This window comes from Rhineura floridana, chromosome 2, assembly GCF_030035675.1.
Source record: "Rhineura floridana isolate rRhiFlo1 chromosome 2, rRhiFlo1.hap2, whole genome shotgun sequence".
Lineage (NCBI taxonomy): Eukaryota > Metazoa > Chordata > Lepidosauria > Squamata > Rhineuridae > Rhineura > Rhineura floridana.
In genome coordinates this window covers 51,473,216-51,490,986 of record NC_084481.1, presented here as the reverse complement: position 1 = coordinate 51,490,986, position 17,771 = coordinate 51,473,216, and the positions used below count along the sequence as shown (strand labels likewise).

Below are 17,771 nucleotides of genomic sequence, written 5' to 3'. Positions count from 1 at the left end.
GAGGGGAGAGAGACTCTGTTGCCATCAGGGGAGGCTGCTTCCACCTGCCTTGCCCCACCCTCCAGCCTTCAAAAGGGAGCTGCCTCAAGAGAAGGACAATGAGGGGAGAGAGACTCTGTTGCCATCAGGGGAGGCTGTTTCCACCTGCCTTGCCCCACCCTCCAGCCTTCAAAAGGGAGCTGCCTCAAGAGAAGAACTATGAGGGGAGAGAGACTCTGTTGCCATCAAGGGAGGCTGTTTCCACCTGCCTTGCCCCACCCTCCAGCCTTCAAAAGGGAGCTGCCTCAAGAGAAGGACAATGAGGGGAGAGAGACTCTGTTGCCATCAGGGGAGGCTGCTTCCACCTGCCTTGCCCCACCCTCCAGCCTTCAAAAGGGAGCTGCCTCAAGAGAAGGACAATGAGGGGAGACTGCTTCCACCTGCCTTGCCCCACCCTCCAGCCTTCAAAAGGGAGCTGCCTCAAGAGAAGGACAATGAGGGGAGAGAGACTCTGTTGCCATCAGGGGAGGCTGCTTCCACCTGCCTTGCCCCACCCTCCAGCCTTCAAAAGGGAGCTGCCTCAAGAGAAGAACTATGAGGGGAGAGAGACTCTGTTGCCATCAGGGGAGGCTGTTTCCACCTGCCTTGCCCCACCCTCCAGCCTTCAAAAGGGAGCTGCCTCAAGAGAAGAACTATGAGGGGAGAGAGACTCTGTTGCCATCAAGGGAGGCTGTTTCCACCTGCCTTGCCCCACCCTCCAGCCTTCAAAAGGGAGCTGCCTCAAGAGAAGGACAATGAGGGGAGAGAGACTCTGTTGCCATCAGGGGAGGCTGCTTCCACCTGCCTTGCCCCACCCTCCAGCCTTCAAAAGGGAGCTGCCTCAAGAGAAGGACAATGAGGGGAGACTGCTTCCACCTGCCTTGCCCCACCCTCCAGCCTTCAAAAGGGAGCTGCCTCAAGAGAAGGACAATGAGGGGAGAGAGACTCTGTTGCCATCAGGGGAGGCTGCTTCCACCTGCCTTGCCCCACCCTCCAGCCTTCAAAAGGGAGCTGCCTCAAGAGAAGAACTATGAGGGGAGAGAGACTCTGTTGCCATCAAGGGAGACTGTTTCCACCTGCCTTGCCCCACCCTCCAGCCTTCAAAAGGGAGCTGCCTCAAGAGAAGGACAATGAGGGGAGAGAGACTCTGTTGCCATCAGGGGAGGCTGCTTCCACCTGCCTTGCCCCACCCTCCAGCCTTCAAAAGGGAGCTGCCTCAAGAGAAGGACAATGAGGGGAGAGAGACTCTGTTGCCATCAGGGGAGGCTGTTTCCACCTGCCTTGCCCCACCCTCCAGCCTTCAAAAGGGAGCTGCCTCAAGAGAAGAACTATGAGGGGAGAGAGACTCTGTTGCCATCAAGGGAGGCTGTTTCCACCTGCCTTGCCCCACCCTCCAGCCTTCAAAAGGGAGCTGCCTCAAGAGAAGAACTATGAGGGGAGAGAGACTCTGTTGCCATCAAGGGAGGCTGCTTCCACCTGCCTTGCCCCACCCTCCAGCCTTCAAAAGGGAGCTGCCTCAAGAGAAGGACAATGAGGGGAGAGAGACTCTGTTGCCATCAGGGGAAGCTGTTTCCACCTGCCTTGCCCCACCCTCCAGCCTTCAAAAGGGAGCTGCCTCAAGAGAAGAACTATGAGGGGAGAGAGACTCTGTTGCCATCAAGGGAGGCTGTTTCCACCTGCCTTGCCCCACCCTCCAGCCTTCAAAAGGGAGCTGCCTCAAGAGAAGGACAATGAGGGGAGAGAGACTCTGTTGCCATCAAGGGAGGCTGTTTCCACCTGCCTTGCCCCACCCTCCAGCCTTCAAAAGGGAGCTGCCTCAAGAGAAGGACAATGAGGGGAGAGAGACTCTGTTGCCATCAGGGGAGGCTGTTTCCACCTGCCTTGCCCCACCCTCCAGCCTTCAAAAGGGAGCTGCCTCAAGAGAAGAACTATGAGGGGAGAGAGACTCTGTTGCCATCAAGGGAGGCTGTTTCCACCTGCCTTGCCCCACCCTCCAGCCTTCAAAAGGGAGCTGCCTCAAGAGAAGGACAATGAGGGGAGAGAGACTCTGTTGCCATCAGGGGAGGCTGTTTCCACCTGCCTTGCCCCATCCTCCAGCCTTCAAAAGGGAGCTGCCTCAAGAGAAGAACTATGAGGGGAGAGAGACTCTGTTGCCATCAAGGGAGGCTGTTTGCACCTGCCTTGCCCCACCCTCCAGCCTTCAAAAGGGAGCTGCCTCAAGCGAAGGACAATGAGGGGAGAGAGACTCTGTTGCCATCAGGGGAGGCTGCTTCCACCTGCCTTGCCCCACCCTCTAGCCTTCAAAAGGGAGCTTCTTTAGGAGGACTTTCTGATCTTTGGGTTGGGCTGTGTGGGTTGGGGGATAGCTTCTACTTTGTTGTTTAGTTTTATTGCTTCTTTTTTGATGTTTATATACTTTTATGTCTGATGTTTATACGCCTTTATTTTGTACGTCGCTCAGAGTGGCTGGGTTTCCAGCCAGATGAGCGACTAATAAATTGAATAAAATAAATAAATAAAATAAATACATATCAGAACCCTAAGGCCACATAAACAGATGTGTCTTTAGCATTCCCTTCCCCTAGGATTCACACCTTAACATGGTGAGGGGGTTTGAGAGTGTTGAAGAGCAATGCCGTCAGGAGTCTAGACGAAGAGGCTAGATTCCTAGCAGGGGCACCCAAGGCGGAATGGTCAAAGCTGAGACACCAGACAAAGTATCCAAACTCAGAGGAAGGCAATGGTAAACCACTTCTGAATACCTCTTACCACAAAAACCCTGTGAACAGAGTATCCAAAATGCAACATGAGATAGTGCCGGAAGATGAGACCCCCAAGTCAGAAGGCACTCAGTGAGCTACTGGGGAAGAACAAAGGACAAGTATGAATAGCGCTGTGACTAATGACGCAGCTGGGTCAAACCCGAAAGGAAGCCCAGAGGCTGATGCGCACAGGGAACCAGGGAAAGTTAAAAATTGTCAAGCAAGAAATGGAATGTTATCAACATTACAATACTTGGCGTGAGTGAATTAAAATGGATGGGAATGGGACATTTTCAATCAGGCAACTACAAAATATTTTATGCAGGAAATGAGAAATTAAGAAGAAATAGGGTTGCTTTAATCGTGAGAAGTGATGTAGCAAAAACAATTAAGAGTTATAACGCAGGGTCTGAGCGGGTGATATCACTGAGATTTAATGGGAAACCTTTCAACATAATCATCATCCAAGTCTATGCTCCAACGGCAAATGCAGAAGAAGAGGAATTGGAGAGATTTTATGCAGAAGTAAGGAAGAAATTGATCACACACCAAAACAAGATGTGCTGATAATTATGAGGAACTGGAATGCAAAAGTAGGGAACAGAGAAGAACTAGGAATTGTGGGAAAATGGGGCTTAGGAGATAGAAATGAAACAGGAGAAAGGCTTATTGAATTCTGTGAAGCCAATAATTTGTTTCTCGCAAACACATTTTTTGAGCAACCAAAAAGACGACTGTACACATGGACATCACTCAATATATGAATCAAATTGATGATATAATTAGTAGCAGAAGATGGAGAAGCTCCGTACTTTCTGCGAAAACAAGACCAGCAGCAGACTGTGGTACAGATCATGAACTGGTCATATAAAAAATCAGAGTAAAGCTAAAGAATACAATTTAAATGTTTTGTTCCTTTGCCTTCGTGTTCATAATATTTTTGTTTACAATAAAGCATGTTTACCATTGTTTTATCTATTTCAGCTAAATCAATTTCTGATCGTTTCTTTTCCATCTCTTGTCTGATATTTTGCAAACCCGTTGCTTTATAACGAGCCACCGAGCCTTGTAGTTCCCTCTCTAATTTCCTTTTTTGTTCTTTACATGTACGTTGAATAAACCTCCATTCACTTATATACTGCCCCGGTTATTGCTTTCATTGCTTCCCATTTGGTTTCTTCCCTGATTCCTTCATCCATATTATCTTTAAAATAGTTCTCCAGCCCTTCTTGAATTTTAGTTCTACTTTGAAGAGAGAAGTGTTGGGTGCAACTTCCATCTTGGACAGACTTGTTTTTCAGATTTGTTACTCATGATCTCCACAATTACTTGATCATGGTCAGTGACTTGAATTGTTCCTATCTCTATTTGCTGTACTAGTGGAAGTACTTCTTCTGAGACTATAATGGCATCCAACCTAGAAAAAGTTCCATGTGGTCTAGAGTAAAAAGAATGGCCAAAATCTTCTGGATGAGTCTCTGACCATACTTCCCTTAAGCCTGCTTTATGTATCAGTGTATAGAAATTTACAACCTGTTTTAAATTGGGGGTCATTTCCCCCCCCATCATTGAGTTTTTAGAAATTCTTAAAGTGTCCTGTCCTTTTGTCAGTTTAAACCCCATATTCAGATTTAAGTCTCCCCCTAGAATTATATTTGCCTCTGTGAATTTGTGTAGCTTCCTCAATTTTGGAAAAATTGCACTTGACCTTTGGAGCATAGCAAGTCACAAACGTGGTTTTCAAACACCATTCCAACATTCCTTCTACAAAGATAAATCTACTCTGAGGGTCTAATATTTGTCTGTTGGGTTCAAAGTCAAGACTTTCATGAAAAAGAAGTGCCACTCCTCTGGCCTTACTGGTCCCTTTTGCCAGGAATTTATGTTTCCACTGAGTGCCCTTTAGAAATCCATCTGCCAGTTTGGCCTTATGTGTCTCTTGTAACATCAGTACATTAGAGTGTAAATCACTTATTAGTTTGACTAATCTGTTTATTTTAATGACTGTGTCCATCCCTTTAATATTAAGTGTTGAAATTCTCATGTTGTAATACTAATCTTGAATATAACCTCACCTATTTCTTCTAATTTAACTTTCTCTTTTCACTGAACTGTAACTTAACTACTTAACCCCTCCCCTCTTTTACCTCACCCCTCCTTTTTTTTTTTTTTTTTTAGAGGCCTGGTTCTTTTCCCCTCAGGTGCACTTCTCTACTTCCAGTTTTTGAAAAATTTAAAAATAATTATACCTTGCAGGGATTTGACCTATTACCTCATAGAACGATGTGGGACAAGACCTTATCCCAGCCCTTATTTTCATCCTTATTTTTATATGCCCTTTAAAAAAAGGAATAAAATAAAATATTAATGGGGGAAGTGGCTCAAACTCACACAAGCCAACCTGGACCTTTAGTTTACATTTTGCACAACCTCAACTTAGATACAACTCTGCTTGGAACTATTATGATGATCTGATGCTCCTTCTCATCTGTGTCTGGAAGATTTCTAAGACTGCGTTGCAGACTTGAATTCTCAAAGAGGGGACGTATTCCTTTCCTCTGTTTTCCAGTCTCCCTCTGTTCTGCCTTTTTCGCCTGATCAGTTCAAAACCCTCATTGTCCTCTTCTAATTCTGCTTCTCCAACCTGATCCCTTTTTTCTGATTCTCTTTCTCCTTCTGGTTGTTCCAATTGTAATATTTTTAATATATTTGCTACCTCTTTTTTTGTAGATGCCGTGTGTGTAATCCCCTTCTAGGGAACTATAAGTTTAAATGGGAACCCCCAAAAGTATTTTTGCCCTGTTTTTTGCAATATCAGTGTATAAGGTCTCAGATTTCTTCTTCTCTCTAACGTCTCTGGGGCAAGATCTTGGAGTACCATAATTGTGGAGTCTTTATATTTAACTTCACCCTTCTCCCAGATATTTTTAAGTAAAGCTTCTTTCTTGGAGTATTTGGCAAAACAGACTACTATGTCCCTGGGGCTTTCTCTGCGCATTGGCCCAAGGGCTCTTTGGGCTCATTCAAAGTCTTCCTCCTCCAGGGGAAAATCTGGCAGCAATGTCGTCAGCCATTTTGTAAGAATTTTTTTAACATTGTCCTGTTCCTCATTTATGTCCACCCCTCTAAAACGAAGGTTGGATCTTCTATTTCTGTTTTCCAGATCTTCCAGTTTAAATTTAATAATGATGTGGTCTTTCTTTAACATTTTAAATTTGGTATCTTGATCCCTAAGTGTCTCCTCCATTTGGGTCATAGTTCTTTCTACAGCATCTATTCTTTTAGTCACACTTCCCAGTTTTTCCTCTAGTATTGACATCCAGCTAGCCATCAAATCTTGTTTAAGGGACTGAAAGTGCTTTGAAAGTTCCTCCTTAATTGTCCCTGCAGTTGTTTCAGGGGTGCCCACCTCTGCCTCTGTTTGCACACCAATAGAGGTTTTACTCACACTCGTCACCATTTTGGAGTTAATCAGGAGTCTGTGTTGAGCCGGTCTCAAAATCAGTATCCTTCCCATCAGTTTAAAATATCCTGTAAGGTCCAGTTTTTTATTTCTCTGCTGTCCCCAGAGCATGCCCCGTAAGGGGAATTTGTTTGATAAATGAACAAACTGTTTTTTTCTATGATTAAGGGCATTAGTGATATACCGGGCTGGGGAGTTCTCACCCTACGCTGTCATCTTTCTTGGCGTCCAAGCCCCGCCTCCTGGACACGTTTTCAGCTAGAGCAGCCTTTCCCAACCAGTGTGCCTCCAGATGTTGTTGGACCACAACTCCCACCTTCCTGACCACTGGCAATGCTAGCTGAGGCTGATGGGAGTTGTGGTCCAACAACATCTGGAGGCACACTGGTTGGGAAAGGCTGAACTAGAGGTTTGTATTAGGGATAATGTGGCTGTCCATAATAATTGCCACAATTTTGGGAGAGAGCAGAGCTTGATGGTCGAAAGTATGCTTTGCATATAGACAATCCCAGGTTAAATCTCCAGCATCCCAAGTTAAAAGGAGCAGGTGTGTGTGTGTGTATGAGTGTGTGTGTAATATATATGACATATAGATTAATTGAATTACTGTTTTCCTTGACGACATATCTGAATGGGAAGTGTAATTACATGTATATATGCATACATACATTAAAATAATTGTTTTTTCAAAAATTAAAAGGAGCAGGTGATGTGAAAGACTTCTGTGTGAGTTGCTGGAGAGCTGCTGCCTAACTATGCATACACAGAAGAAAGTCCTATTGAACTCAAAGGGCCCTTACTCTCAGGAAAGCGAAATTAGGAATGCAGCCTTCGACAGACAAATAGTCTGATCTTGAATAAAGCAGTTTCTGACTTCCCCAATGTACCTTTTGCCATTGTGATAAAAAAGAAATTAAAATTTGGAAGAGCTGTTCTGAATCTATATAAAGACCTCTTCAGTAGGAGATCGTTTATCAGAATACCCCTACTTTTTTTTAATTTAAAAAACATCCAACAACTTGACTCCTGCTTTGGTACCTACTCAGTCCTTATTTAAATCCAGACCATCATTAGTATAATCAGAGTTCTCCTTGGAAATGACTCCTATGACCATGTTTTTGAGAATGATTCAAATTCTTTGTAAAATGATTGGCTGGATTTTCTAGACAAACTTCCAGTTGTGTGTCACACCCTGAGATGGTATATATGGAAGCCCAGTCAGGCAGTGCAGAAAATTTTAAAGCTTTAAAGACATGAAAGGCATTTGTGTTGGAGATAAATGTTCTTTGTCTTTCAGACCTTGAGAAAAATACATTATTTGCAAGGACTGAATAGTGTTGCAAAGAAATATCTTCACAGAGTATTAAATTCCCCATAAGGAGATGAGAGAGGTCTCGTCTAATATGCCAATCTGTAAGGAAATAAGTGAGGTTCCAACTGTAAGGAAATAATTTGAGACCATGTCTCATCACTGTAGTGAGCGATTATATTGTTTTAAACAAAGAATGCAGCATTCATTATGCCACTTTACTGGTGTGAAAAACAATTCTGTTTTGCTAAGCTTTTCTCTCTCTTGTGTGAACATCTTAGAATGGCAGCATGGAAAAGAAAGGCCAATAGGAATGTGTGTCAGATAACTTCATAGTGCCTCAAGCTTTATTACTGGAAAAGCCAAAACAATCCTGTAGAAGTTTAAACAGAAATATTCTAATAGGTTTGTACATCTTGATGTGATAATGCCATCCCCATATGTACCCTCATATACTTGAAATAATTCTGGAATTTTTTTAAGAATGTAAAAGAATGGCAAATATTCTTAAACTTACTCATATAGTAGAAGTTTAAAATGAAAAAGGTTTCCCTTAGAAGTAGACCTGAAATTGGCAACACCAGAAGCTGCTTGTGGTTGGTATAGTTAATTTCATCACTCCATTGAGGCCCAGGGGCTGTTCTTTTATTTCTTCTGCAAAGCATGTCATTTTATCCAGATTTATAGGGTACCACTAGAGAACAACTAGAGAATTGATTTGATCCATATTTTTGAAAGAGGATAAGCAAGGCAAACAAATATCTGCCCTCCCAGTTCATTTCAGGGCCCAATTTCAGGTGCTGTCATTAGTGTTTAAAGCCCTAAACAACTTAGGCCCCAAATATCTCAGAGACTGTCTCCTTCCCTACAGACCCTCTTGGGTGTTAAGATCAGCAGAGAGGGCCTTATTGGTAGTTCTGCCACCCTCAGAAGTTTGAGGGATGGTGGCTTGGTAGAAAGCTTTCTCTGTGGCAGCCCCTAAGTTCTGGAATTCCCTCCCCACAGAGGTGCGTTTTGCACATTTGCAATAGTTTCCCATGAATGCTAAAGTTGTTGTTATGTGCCTTCAAGTCGATCACGACTTATGGCGACCCTTTGAATCAGCGACCACCAATAGCATCTGTTATAAACTACCCTGTTCAGATATTGTAAGTTCAGTCTGTGGCTTCCTTTATGGAATCAATCCATCTCTTGTTTGGCCTTCTTCTTTTTCTACTCCTTTCTGTTTTTCCCAGCATTATTGTCTTTTCAAATGAATCATGTCTTCTCATTATGTGTCCAAAGTATGATAACATCAGTTTCATCATTTTAGCTTCTAGTGATAGTTCTGGTTTAATTTGTTCTGACACCCAATTATTTGTCTTTTTTGTGGTCCATGGTATGCGCAAAGCTCTCCTCCAACACCACATTTCAGATGAGTTGATTTTTCTCTTATCTGTTTTTTTCACTGCCCAACTTTCACATCCATACATAAAGATCAGGAATACCATGGTCTGAATGATCCTGACGTTAGTGTTCAGTGATACATCTTTGCATTTGAGGACCTTTTCTAGTTCTCTCATAGCTGCCCACCCCAGTCCTAGCTTTCTTCTGATTTCTTGACTATTGTCTCCATTTTTGTTAAGGACCGTGCCAAGGTATTGATAATCCTTGATAAGTTCAATGTCCTCATTGTCAATTTTAAAGTTACATAAATCTTCTGTTGTCATTACTTTAGTCTTTTTGACGTTCAGCTGTAGTCCTGCTTTTGTGCTTTCCTCTTTAACTTTCATCAGCATTCCTTTCAAATCATTACTGGTTTCTGCTATTAATATGGTATCGTCTGCATATCTTAAATTATTAATATTTCTCCCTCCAATTTTCACACCTCCATCTTGGTCCAATCCCGCTTTCCATATGATATGCTCTGCAAATAGATTAAACAAGTAGGGTGATAAAATACACCCCTGTCTCACACCCTTTCCGATGGGGAACCAATTGGTTTCTCCATATTCTGTCCTTACAGTAGCCTCTTGTCCAAAGTATAGGTTGCACATTAGGACAATCAGATGCTGTGGGCACCCCAATTTCTTTTAAAGCATTCCATAGTTTTTTATGATCTACACAATTAAAGGCTTTGCTGTAATCTATAAAGCACAGAGTGATTTCCTTCTGAAATTTCTTGGTCCATTCCATTATCCAATGTAGGTTTGCGATATGATCTCTGGTGTCTCTTCCTTTTCTGAATCCAGCTTCGACATCTGGCATTTCTCGCTCCATATATGGTAAGAGCCTTTGTTGTAGAATCTTGAGCATTACTTTACTTGCATGGGATATTAAGGCAATAGTTCGATAATTACTGCATTCCCTGGGATCCCCTTTCTTTGGAATTTGGATGTATATTGAACACTTCCAGTCTGTGGGCCATTGTTTAGTTTTCCATATTTGTTGACAAATTTTTCTCAAAATTTGGATAGTTTCAGTCTCAGTAGCTTGTAGCAACTCTGTTGGTATGCCATCTGTTCCTGGTGACTTGTTTCTTCCAAGTATTTTAAGAGCAGCTTTCACCTCACATTCTAAAATTTCTGGTTCTTTGTCATACAGTTCCTCCTTGAACGAATCTGTTATCCTTGCATCTCTTTTATACAGTTCTTCAGTGTATTGCTTCCATCTTCCTTTTATTTCATCTCAGTCAGTCAGTGTGTTCCCCTGTTGATTATTCAACATCCCTACCCTTGGTTTAAATTTCCCTTTCATTTCTCTAATCTTTTGGAACAGGGCTCTTGTTCTTCCCTTTTTGTTGTCCTCTTCTATTTCTATACAGTAACCATTGTAATAGTTCTCTTTGTCCCTATGTAGTAGTCGCTGTATTGTTGCATTTAGGGTTCTAACCGTGTTTCTATCTCCTTTTGCTTTTGCTTTCCTTCTCTCTTTAACCATTTTAAGAGTTTCTTCAGTTATCCATTGAGGTCTTTCTCTCTTTTTAACGAGAGGTATTGTCTTTTTGCATTCTTCCCTGATAATGTCTCTGACTTCATTCCATAATTCTTCTGGTTCTCTGTCAAGTAAGTTTAAAGCCTCAAATCTGTTCCTTATTTGATCATTATATTCTTCTGGGATGTTATTTAAACAAGGGTCATATGTACACATGTGGTGGGAATGTGATAAAATCAAGGGCTTTTGGCAGGAGGTATGGGAAGAAATACAGAAACTGACAAAACAACAATGTTATTTCAGGCCTGAATTAGCTTTATTGAAGATTTTTATGGGACAAAACACAAATCTACAATATAAAAGATTACAGGATTTATGCTGGCGGCAGCCAGATTGGCGATTGCCAAATACTGGAAAACATTGGATGGTTTAACACTGTAAAACTGGCAAAGGAAACTATGGGAAATTGCTCTATTAGAGAAGTTAACACAGAAAATAAGACTGGCAGAAGGAAAAAAGAAAATTAAGGACTCTTTTGAAGCAGACTGGTGGCCTTTTATCTTGGCTGCTACTTCGGACACTAATTTGGGACCAGTACCTTATCTGTTCAGATTGTTGTGGATATCTTAAGAATAGAAGTTCCTCAGAGAAGAAAACTATAAAATAAAATCTTGAAAGTTAATTGTTATGAGGGGAAAGGGAGGGAAGGGGGTGATAGGGTTTTTTTATTCACTATTTAATGTAAAATGAAAAGGTATCAATTATAAGGGGAAAGGGAGGGAAAGGGAGTTAATAAGTCATTTTTTATTTTGTAACTCAATATATGCTAATGCAAAATGGAAATAAAAATAACTTTTAAAAAAGTCCATTACACAAATGTTTAACTAACAGACCTACACAGAAATGTGCATGTGCAGATCAGATGAAGATTTACATGGCAGTGTTCCATGGCAATATGGATTTGGTGCCAATTATGAACAGCAGAGGTGCCATTAATATGTGAAATATGGAGAGCATTAAGAATGCCAGCTGCTCTCATATACACCAAGATTACATGAACAAAAGTGTCCTTAGCCTCACAATAAAGGTTTCTGTTATTGTTGGTAGCAGTTTGTAGTTTTATATCTGAAATGATATACTTGAATTAAATGATATAAATACAGTTTGCTAAGCAAATTAACATCATAGCTGAGTGTCAAAATGTGTAAGATCAACAGACATCACAGTGCTTTATTGCTGGTAGCAACAAGACCCATTTAATTGCTGATATAAGTAAGTAAATATGGGAACATGTGGTAGGAAGCATTGACCCCATTTTTGAACATTTTGACATTGACACAATTCAGACTGGTTGAATAGAGTAGGATTGAGGAATCTGTGGCCTGTCAGATGTTGCTGGACTCCAGCTCCCATCATCCCTGATCATTGGCCATGCTGGTTGGGGGTGATGGGAGCCAGAGTCCAACTACATCTGGAGGGCCACAGGTTCTCCATCCCCGAAATAGAGATTGACACAAAACCAACCCTGGAATAGAGACTGACACATGGCACATTCAGTCCTCCGGGTCTTCAACCTAGCAGTGTTGAATTTATGGTTTGGTGGAGAGCCAGTGTGGTGTAGTGGTTAAGGTGTTGGACTACGACCTGGGAGACCAGGATTCGAATCCCCTCATAGCCATGAAGCTCACTGGGTGACCTTGGGCCAGTCACTGCCTCTCAGCCTCAGAGGAAGGCAATGGTAAACCTCCTCTGAATACCACTTACCATGAAAACCATATTCATAGGGTCGCCATAAGTCGGAATCAACCTGAAGGCAGTACATTTACATTTTTTTAAATGTCAAAAATTCAATGAAAATCCATGTAAATTTAAATCAAATTGTCACAGAAATATATTTGCCTCCTGACTGGCAGTATTTCTGAACCATCACTGACAGAGTAAATCAGAGTGATGCCTAGTTATTATTCTCTCCCATGCACTGCTAGTGCCCAGCCCTTGAAGCCACTATTAGACAAGGCAAGTTTAAACTGGAGAGAAGAGAGATACAGTGAGTCTTACTAGATCAGTTTCTCACTATGGCACATGTGCAGCCATGCAGATGAGGCCAATCATTTGTGCCTTTCCTATATGATCAGTGCCTTGCCAGGATACCAAACAGATGGGAAAAATCCACATGGTTGGTTCCACTCAATAATTGCGGTACACATGCACACACTTTCTCTCTCTGCATGGGAGAAGATATAAGAGAGCCTAAAAGCAGTCCTGCTGGCTCAGGCCATATAGTCTAGCACAGTGGTTTCCAACCTCTAAGAGTACATGGCCCCCTTTATAAGCTCAAAAATTTTCATGAGCCCTCCACGCTAACTGTAATTTTAGCTGCTGTTAATTGAAAAAATGGTGTGTGGCAAAATCGTATCTCCAAATATCCTTTTCCATAACAAGCTCCCTGCAGACAGGGAGGTGTTGCTTTCTTTTCTTAATTCAGAGATCCAATCAAATTGGTATCCCCCTCCTCGCATACACAGTCTGAAGATGTATAGTCCTGTCTCCCAAACTCAGTGGGTTACACTGTTGGACTAAGTGTGACCTTGGACCTGTCACAGTCTCTCAGCCTGACTTGTCTCACAGGGTTGGTGTAAGAATGAATTGGAAAGGGGGGAGAACCATATGCACCACATTGAGCAACTTGGAGGAAAGGTGTGATATAAATGCAATAATAATTAAATAAATACATTTAAACTGTGGTACTCATTCTGAGTCAGGGTGTCTTCAGCAGCGGCAGTGCAAGGAGAAGGAAGTTGGGATAGTAATCCCCTCTTCTTCCTGGTAGCTCCACCCTCGGCCTCTTTTGGCATCTGCCAGGTGTTTTATAGGCAGATGCCTGCCCGTAGTACACCTGAAAGACGCTCTGGTGCTTCAGCAAAAGTCCTCTCCTCTCATTTGGTGCAAGGGGGAGATGTCGTCTGCAGTGGCAGTGGGGAGCAGACAGAGTCCAGGGAGTGAAGACTTTTTTAAAAAAATAAATAATTCATTTCTTTACTGTTCATGGCCCCCTCTGAATTACTTAGCAGCTCCCCGGGGGCCATGGCCCCCAGAATGGGAACCACTGGTCTAGCATTCTATTCCCACATTGGCCAGATGCTTATAGGAAGCCACAGGCAGGACATGAGTTTGTCTAATGCCCTTTTAGACAAGTTGTCCAAGTTGGTGGCCATCATGTAATAGTTTTACTGTGCATTGCTGTGTGAATAAAAATTTGCTTTTTGCTTGCATTGAATCTCCTGCCATTCAGCTTAATTCTAGTTCAAGTATTATGAGAGTGGGGGAAAAGGTCTCTCACTTTCCACTTTCTCTGCACAATGCATTGCAAGGAGCATCACCGGGAAATGGCTCTCAGATGGCTGTCAGCATATGCATGTGAAGGGGGCTGAAGTCATGGCTGGGCAAATAAGTGGCCATGGTGGACTGGCAGGGTCAAACTGAAAAAGCAGATCAGGAAGCCACATCTAGCACAAGAAAATTGAAACAAAGGCAGTTCTAGTGAGTGGAAAGATCTGAAGCCAATTAAACTCAAAGAGATGGTGTGTGATAAAATAGGATGCCTGGTGGTATCACATGTTATGTATGATAAAGGAACAGATAGATTTCAATCATTGTATGCAGGACCGGCACCAGACTTCAGCAGGCCCTCAGCACCCTCCTCCCCATGCAACCAGCATGTGTTTCAATAGGCCTGGCCGCTCAACCTCCTGTGTTGCTGCATCAGTGCACTAGCATGCTACGTGCACATGCCGGCAATCACCCAAGATGGTGGCAGGGGCATGTTAACGTGCCAGCATCGGGTCATGGGGCATGATTTGCAGCCTGGCGTAGGGGGTTGCCCCATCCCCCAGGCCACAAATCATGCCCTGCAACCCGACACTGGTGCAGATCACAGAGCAGGAGCTCCACCCTCTCAGCTGCAGGGGCCCTTTTGAGCTGCAGGGACCCTTGGGCCTGTGCTCAACTTGGCTGCCAGCTGTTGTAATGGTATTCCAGGCAGATAGTGGTGACAGATTCGAGGACTAAGGCTGCATATACACAACATTTTATTCTAGAATCAATAGAATTCTTGTTTCTTCTACCTAGTCCACACACAATCTAGACCTATTGCATATTTTTGTGTCCCTGAAAAATGCTTCTTGCCAAACTGCTTTCATTCCAAAAATAAAAGCTCATTGCAGATTGATTCTACGTTACTCCGCAGTGTATCCATTTGAAAACAGATGTAGGCAGTTCCAGCAATGGAGGGGGGTTATCCACACCTGCCCATTGATGCTATGAGTGTATACCAAGATTGCAAGGGGAGGGTTTTCAAACACATATCAAGTATGTGGCACCAACATTGTTATCTTTTTGGTGCCAGGTCAAGACTTTCCTCTTCTCCCAAGCATTTTAGCATGTGTTTTTAAATTGTTTTAAAAAAAATTTAAATTGTGTTTTTAAATTGTTTTTTGTGTTTTAAAATTTGTGTATTTGTTTTTAATGTTTTTAATTGCTGTAAACCGCCCAGAGAGCTTCGGCTATGGGGCGGTATATAAATGTAATAAATAAATAAATAAACAAACAAATAAACAAACAAACAAATAATCCACACCCACCCACCTGGATAGCAGGATCTATCATAAATCTAGACTGAAAGCAGCATGTTGAGGACAAGCATGAATGATTCTGTATTGAGAAAAAACTATTTTTGTGCTACAAATGAGTAAGTGTGTATGTATGCAGCTTAAAGCTGTCATAGCTGCCGGATGGGGACCTAACCTTGGTGGGGAAGAAGGTCCATCTCCTCTTATCCTCACCTTTAAGAGACAAGAGAATTAAATTAACTGGCCAGATGTGGATGGGTATCCACCTGAAGCTTGATAAAGCTTGTGTTTTTGCAGTAAGTCTTGGACTGCATGAACAGGAAGGTTGTCAGTTATCTAGCAGGCCATCATATGTGGCTGGTGGGATGTATTGGGCTTGATGGGTTGCTATACAAAAAAGGGAGGTCTTCAGATTCAATAAATAAGACACATTTTTGAAACCGTACTCAGAAAACTGGACTAGTCACTGAAATAACAGAAACAGAAGTAGTGCAAATAGGATTTCAATGGATAGAATTACCTGAAGAAGAGCCTCTTGAAAGGTTGTTACCATCTGAAATACAAGTAAACTGGATTTACAGATAGCATTAGATTTTTAAAAAACAACAATGAACACGAAATCAGTTAAAGTTGATCTTAAATATGTGAAACAAGCTGTATAGATTTACCAAGGAGATCTACACACACAAATGAGAATTTGGCTCAACAGCTGCATTTCGATAAATCGTAAATATACAGATCCACATCGATGATATTTTATTTAATATATTGCTCCCACAGCCTGACAGCTGATCACTCCATCTGCTCTAGTTGTGTGTGGCAGGACTCTGAAGAGCTGTGGTAACAGTGACCAACTTCGTTGCTTTGGCGTTCTTCAGCCCTGGCCAGTTGCAGAGCGTGTGTGAAGGATGGCATGAGGCCTTAAATTCACAGTCCTCATCCTCATACATTTTAGGAAACTATGTTCAAAGTAATTGTGTGAGATAGTTCATCATTACTCTTTTCTTACAGTAGAAGAAGTTATAAAAGAACAACTTATCCAAAGCTACCCAATGAATCTACTGGCAGTGTTTGTATGTAGGAACCTTGGTTTAATTAGGAACAGGAGACAAATTTTGTTTGGTTCACATTTTAATGCAAATCTATATAATTTGCACTTTGAAAAACAATACACTAACCAAAAGGCAGCTCGCTTTTGAAATTTGCATTTCTTTGAATTTTGCAGTAAAGTTCTCCAACAAACCAAAATGTACATAAAATAAATATATTAGGAGGAAGTTTGCATAAAAATGCAGAGTAATCAAAATAACAAAGAAAATGCATTATATTAGAGAAAGGTACTTGCAAAAATGTGTATATTAGACAAAAGTGCATACAAAAATGTCCATATTAGGAGAAATGGTCACTAAAATGCTGACAAATGTTCACGAGGACTAAAAACAATATTGTAAACTGATTCAAGAAATGTGGTGAACTGCACTTAGAACTGGGAAAAGATGAGAAACCAAAATCAACAGATTCGTCCATCTCTTTGCTTAACAAAACATACTTTGTATAGCCTGCCTCCTATTGCATGCAGCTGAATTGCTTACACTCTGCTCCTCCCCAACAACAGGCTTAGCACATCATCTGAACCTAGGATTGTGATTTATTGCTCCTTGACACATCAGGATTTGTAAGACAGCAACAAACCTTGGCTAGTAACCCTGGTTTGCTTGTGAGGGAGAAACAAACCACAATCCAACTAAGCTGGTTTGCTCACCTGCTAGTGCTAGGAGAAGAATGAAGAGGGAGTGATCAGGCTGGTTGACACAGTTCAGGTGCAAGGAGGAAACTTTTAAAGTTGACTGGGGAGAAGACAAAGGAGTATTGGAACAGGTTTGAAGTCAAATGCAGCTGTATTAGATCCAACAGCAGGGTGGGTGTATCCTCCAACTCAGGGTCTCTGAAGTCATGGGCTTGGGGTGGAGAACCTAAATCCTGGAGCCTAAAGCACAGCCAGTTGAAGGTCCTGTTCTGTTGCACAGGCAAATAGATTTGTTATGAGTGTGGAATGGAAGGCTGAAATTCCAGCCAGAGAAATATAAAATAGCAGACTGTGCCATAACCAAAAGCCAGGTGAGGCACATACTCTGAAATGTGTCCATGTGATACACAGTTATTACTAGGGCTGTGCATCAGATTTGCCAAGTCCCGAGTCCTGAACTAAATCGGGTTCTGGCAATCAGTTGATTTGGAGTGGGCTGAGACAGTCTCAGATTGCTGTCGGTCAGCTAGCGAGGCCCAGAGCAATCTGGGGATGTCAGGGGACAGGGTATCAAGCAGGAAGGCCCTCCAGATATTTGTTGGAATCCAACTCCCATCATCCCTGAACACTGGCCATGCTGACTGGGGCTGATGGGAGTTGGAGTTCAACAATATTTAAAGGGCTACAAGTCAACTTCATCTCCCTTCAACAAATACAGAACCCCATGTTCTCCAGCTCTCTGGGCAACATATTGGAAGCCAATGTGGTGTAGTCAAGAGCGTCTCACTAGGAATGGGATGTCTCATGTTGAAATCCTCACTGAGCCATGAAACTCACTGGGACACCTTTGACTAGTTACTGTCACTAAGACTATTTCTTAGGGTTGTTGTGAGGATAAAATGGAAGTGAGGGAGACCATATTTGCTGACCT

The 17,771-nt window shown here is 42.3% G+C and overlaps 1 protein-coding gene across 5 annotated transcripts in view; it reads right to left on the bottom strand.

The window, feature by feature from the left end:
* The window catches only part of KCNH7 (potassium voltage-gated channel subfamily H member 7), a 466,148-nt gene that overhangs the window by 172,537 nt on the left and 275,840 nt on the right, over nucleotides 1-17,771 (bottom strand). For 3 of the 5 annotated variants that reach the window (XM_061608623.1, XM_061608624.1, XM_061608626.1), the window contains exon 4: nucleotides 15,614-15,646. The exons of the other annotated variants lie outside the window; for them this stretch is intronic. In XM_061608623.1, coding sequence (XP_061464607.1) covers nucleotides 15,614-15,646 — 33 coding nt within the window. The remainder of the gene's footprint in view (nucleotides 1-15,613; nucleotides 15,647-17,771) is intronic. 5 annotated transcript variants of the gene reach the window in all.